Source organism: Cystoisospora suis (assembly GCF_002600585.1).
Source record: "Cystoisospora suis strain Wien I chromosome Unknown contig_674, whole genome shotgun sequence".
Lineage (NCBI taxonomy): Eukaryota > Apicomplexa > Conoidasida > Eucoccidiorida > Sarcocystidae > Cystoisospora > Cystoisospora suis.
The window spans coordinates 85071-89949 of record NW_027153475.1 but is presented as its reverse complement, the minus strand read 5'-3'; the positions used below and the strand labels follow the sequence as shown (position 1 = coordinate 89949).

General features: G+C 46.0%; 1 protein-coding gene across 1 annotated transcript; it reads right to left on the bottom strand.

Annotated features, from left to right (window-relative positions):
* Positions 1 to 1040: 1040 nt before the first annotated feature.
* On the bottom strand, positions 1041 to 4639 carry CSUI_001696 (nuclear speckle splicing regulatory protein 1). The gene is made up of 2 exons (XM_068061901.1): positions 3754 to 4639; positions 1041 to 2816 (listed from the first exon to the last, which is right to left on the bottom strand). Exons 1-2 carry the CDS (start codon positions 4208 to 4210, stop codon positions 1549 to 1551), a joined length of 1725 nt encoding a protein of 574 aa, XP_067926130.1. The 5' UTR covers positions 4211 to 4639; the 3' UTR covers positions 1041 to 1548.
* Between the last annotated feature and the right edge of the window lie 240 nt (positions 4640 to 4879).

Here is a 4879-nt window from a genome sequence, read left to right as displayed (position 1 = left end):
ATACTAGTTTTTTGCTTCTTGCCCTCTTCTTGAAGAGAAGAAAGAGCCCAGATTTCGAGTGAGCGCGAAACAGATAGAGGAACGCACACTGCGAAGTCCTCACGCAGCAGGTCCTCCTGGTGACCGATGAGAGAGATTGGTAACGCCACCAGGAACTAGTAGTTAGCACCAGTGGCGCAATGGATAGCGCGTGGCCCTCCTAAGGCCAAGGTTGTGGGTTCGAGTCCCATCTGGTGTGCTTCTTCTGCGTCCGTTCTATCCTGCAGCTCTTTCGGGGCTTTTCCGCTGCCTGTCTCAGAATCAAGGATGAGTTCACGAGGTTTCGACGTTACCTTCACTGACGAGGAAAGCATCTACTGTATCCTTACTTGTCGCCGCAAGTCGATGGTCTTCACGAACCACATGAAGGTTTGCACGTCCCGAGGCATCCGGTCCCCATGAAGGTTCCCGCGTGCGGATATATCGTGTATATATTTGTATATATATTCACATATGTGCAAGTATGTTCATCTCTGATATGCGTAGAGGAACCTTGCATGTATACAATCTATACACAGATGTGCATGAATATACACAGTTGCACATGTTCTACGTAAGCGTAGGGCCATGACTGTGCTGTAGGAAATGAGGTCACCCGGATATAACTAGGGCGCATCTTTACAGTTACTCCGTGGTTCTCGATGAGGAGGAAACTGTTTTGGAGAGAAGCTCGAAGATACTACTCGAAGTCTATCTCTTTCAGTCCTAACGTGTGGTTGGAAACAAAGAGGAGAATGCTCGATCTGTTTTCTTCAGTTTACTTTGGGAGTTATACCGAGGAATCATTCCTGTCCTGAGGAAGTAGTAAAGCTTGGCGCGATGGAAGACAGCAGCTACAAATCAACTCCAACAAGCACAACCTGACGTAAGCGTCCTTCCGTGCAAACTTGGAAAACCTCAGGGGGATCCTGTATTATAAGCGAGTCATATGAAAAAGAAAAAAAAAAAAGGAACACATTACACTTGCACCTTCCTGTGTCCTATTAGGTACACGAATCCTTCAAAAGTCTCCAGACTTCTCCGAAATCAGCTGTTTTCTAGGAACAGAGAGAAAGAAACCCTACTCCCTCTCTCAGACAAGAAGACCATTTACCTAGCTAGCTTCACCATTATCATCATCATCATCATCTCCGAACCAATTCTACCAAGACCCAGAGACGACGTTAAAAAGAAAGAGAAAGAAACTAACAATTTCGCTTTCACTGATGAGAGAATTGTGCCAGTAGACCTGTTGATAGAACAATCTCTTTTCGGACTCTAAGAGATATCTGACAACGGAATGAAGATTCCAGTAAAGACACAAGACAAGAGAGTGGAGCGCCGTACTCCCCTCGTAACATCATCATCATAATCCCACGTCCACTTTTCATCCTAAGTGATTGGGCGACTTTGAAAACCTAGGTGAAAGCATCCAGGTGATCGTAAGTAAGGAAGTCATCCACAAAGCCAACCACAGGAAGGATTCTTTTTCCTGTATGCTTGAAGGGCTAACTTCTTCTGCTTTTGCCGTCACTCATTCCTGTTCTCTGTGGAGTTATTACTGCCGATCTTTCTTTTTCGCTCTAAGTATCTTCTCCTAGCCTCCGCAATTTTATCTTCTTTCAGAGGTGCTAAACTCTCCTCGAGAGCCTTCTGTTTCATGCGTTTCCTCTCCTCAAGCAAATCACTCAGTCTCTTTCCTTGAAAAAGATTGTCCTTCTTCACTCCTGTAGGACCTCTCTCGGCCCCAGTTGCCTCTCCCTTCTCTCTTTCTTCTTCTTCTTTCTGTCTTTCTTCATTCTTCTGCCCCTTGTTCTCTCTCATCTTGTGTATATTGTCTCCCCCCCCTCCGCTCCTATCATCCGTCGTCAATTGCACGTCTCCCTCTTCGCTTCTTCCTGCTTCCTGTGAGCTTGAACTCCTATCCTGTAGAGCTACTCCTGGTACATGGTTGGAAAACCTTCTTCCATGTGACCCTGCTTCTTGTACTTCTTCCCTTTGGTGGACTCCATCTGACAAAGATGACGACGGATCTCCACATGGAATTCTCGCCGTCATCTTCTGTCTCTGTTCGTCTTGTTCCTTCCCCGGTGATGATGGCGATGATGATGCGACGACGAGTCCATCGTCCCAGCCTGTCCTTGTCGTTCCTTCTTCTCTTCTTTTTCTTCCTTCTTCTCCGCCTCCTCCTCCATAGCGACTGGCATGTCCTGACCTTAGTAGATGAGAATGGAAAGAAGTCAAGTCTTCTTGTTTATCAGCAGAATTCGCTTGATCCCTAAGCTCTTGCTTCTCTAATTCAAGCTGCAGTAGTCTTCTCTCTTCTAATCTCTGCTTATAAGCCGAGGTGACAAACACTTCGTCATTTTTAGTTCCCTCTCTTTCCTTCTTCAGCTGTCTCTCCTCAACAATCTCCCTTTCAAGCTCACGACGTTTCGCACTGAGGACAAGCTTTGAGATGAACTGAGAAGGAGGCAACTTCATGGCAGATGAACCTTCTTCTTTCTCTTCTGAATCCTTCTTGTCTCCTATACTTTTGACCTCACGACCACTTCCGCCGACAATTCCACCCTGATTCCTCCTATGAAGGACGTCCGCCGGCTTCATGATATTTAGGCCATGACTCAGATTCCCTCCATACTTCTCTCTTGCAGATGATGAGGGAGATGACGATGAGCTCTTCTTATTCGTTGTTGTACCTGTCTCTTCCTCAGCTAAAAACAAGGAATCTCCATGTAAACTTTCTTCTTCTTCTTCTCTCCCTTGTTCGCCTCCTTGCATGTTGTCTTTCTCACGATCTGCAACAAACAAGAACTCATAGAAAGCCAGAAGCCTTCTAATCAACTACACCCTCAATGACCAACATGGGACAGATAGATATACATCGATGGGGAGACCTCTAGGAAGAAAACAGAAAAGACCAAAGAATCTCTTGTTCTCCACTCGTTGCACCTTTCCAAGCCAAAGCGGGCACGGCTGGAGAATCTCTCTACTCTCTTCTAACCTCCAATGGAGATCAACCTTCTCCTCCAGTCTATCTTAGACTGGTCTTTACTTTGATGGCTTCGCCATGCAACAAAAACGATAGGCAGAGAGATAGGTCCTTGGAAGTATATCTATCCATCTATCCATGTTGTGAACTAGTCAGTATTGGGTCGGCTTATATACAGGGCGTCCATTCTCAGCGATGGTGCTCTTTAGCGTGAGACAGGTTTATAGTACTGCTTTAATATTCGGTTTCCTCCACTCTAGAGCACCAGGGAGACATAAGAGAAGAATCAGCAGGACTGTCTTTTCGTGTAGCTAAGCCGCAGAAAAGGAGATTCTTTGCTCGAAGAGAATAACAAAGAAAGGGGACTGGGAGATGAGAAGGAGAGTGACCGTCGGCACTCTGTATGTATGAGGACTAACACACATACATAGATAGATTGGAGGTGCATCAGTCTTTCACCCGCACACTCTATACAAACGTATGTAGAGGAACCATGTACATATATTTGCATATATATATAAAATATGTATGTGCAGCGGGCTAAGACTCACCACATACACGTACCTAGAGATATGAGAGGAACTATTCCACTCTACCTTTTGCGATTCACATACGCCTTCATAAATATCCATGATGGTGGTGGTCTTTCTTTTCTCCAGCCTCTGTCGTCTCTTCTTCCTTTCTGTTCTACGAGTTTTACTGTGTAACGGAGAAGCTGAGAAATCGATGTGAAGAAGACATACCTGCATAATTCCTATCTTGCAGGTGGTGGTCTTCCTTTTCTCCAGCCTCTGTCGTCTCGTCTTCGTACTCTTCCTTTCTGTTCTCCACGTAGCCTAGGAAAATCTTCTTCTTCGGGTGGGATGCCTTGCCAGAGGCGTTGCTACTGATATCCTCGAAGACTTCATCATAACTGAAGACAGACGAATCTTGTTGTAGAGCTTTCTGCTGGTGGATGAGATGTCTTCTGTCAATGCCTTTTGAAGATAGACGGACAGACTGCAGAACCCCCTTCTTCTTCGCTTCCTCTTGCTCCTTCTCTTCAGCTGCTAAGGATTCCTGGAAGAGAGAAAAGACTCCTGGAGAAGAAGACAAAGAGGAAGATGAGGCATCCTTATGTTTCAGATTCGCTCCTATCTTGGCAGACACGGTAGAAGGTTGAGACTTCTTACTGAGTGAGAATGAGAACAACCCGGCCATCCTGTCGCAAGAGGAACGGACATGAAAAAGACAAAGAAGAGGAGGAAAATGAAAGTGGAAGAAGAAAAACGAAAGCGGTCACGTCTCTTTCTTACCGATATGCGATGTAGAGAAAGAGAGGCATCAGAGACAGCTGAAAACCTTCCTTCTCGGGATCCCTTCTCCCTCGGTAAAAAGAGAACCAGGGGAAAACGAATAGCCTCGGTAGCCGCCGAGAAACAAGAAGCAGGAGCGCAGACGGGACACAAAGAACAGGACAGGCTCGGGTTTCTTGGTCTTCTTCCAGACTCACGGAACACATGCAGTGAGACAGAGGAGAAGCAGCGTAGCGTCCCGCTGGAAGACAAAGAGGCACTTACTTTTCCTCCTTTGACCCGGCAAAAGATATGCCAAAGAAGGAGAGATTACTCCACAAACAAGTGACGAAACAAAAAGGAGAGGAAAGAGAAGGAAGGAATCCTGAGTGTGTTCGCTGGGACTTCCTTCCTTGGGACTGAGACTGGGGGTTGCATGCCACATGCACCCTAGGATCTCCCGTCCTCGAAATTATCGATGAGTCGATTGTCTGCTCTTTTCTTTACTTTCATCGTATCCTTCTTCTCTTAGCAGCTGGTATAGATACATAAGTATCTGCCTCTTTCTGCTAATAGCTCATGAGGTGGTTTTCCT

What these genes read in the sequence shown, in the direction of transcription:
- CSUI_001696 (XM_068061901.1), bottom strand. Translation starts at nt 4,210, where the DNA reads ATGGCCGGGTTGTTCTCATTCTCACTCAGTAAGAAGTCTCAACCTTCT. An exon ending in GCAAGATAGGAATTATGCAG is followed by an intron (nt 2,817 to 3,753) that starts GTATGTCTTCTT and finishes TGTTTGTTGCAG; the next exon opens with ATCGTGAGAAAGACAACATG.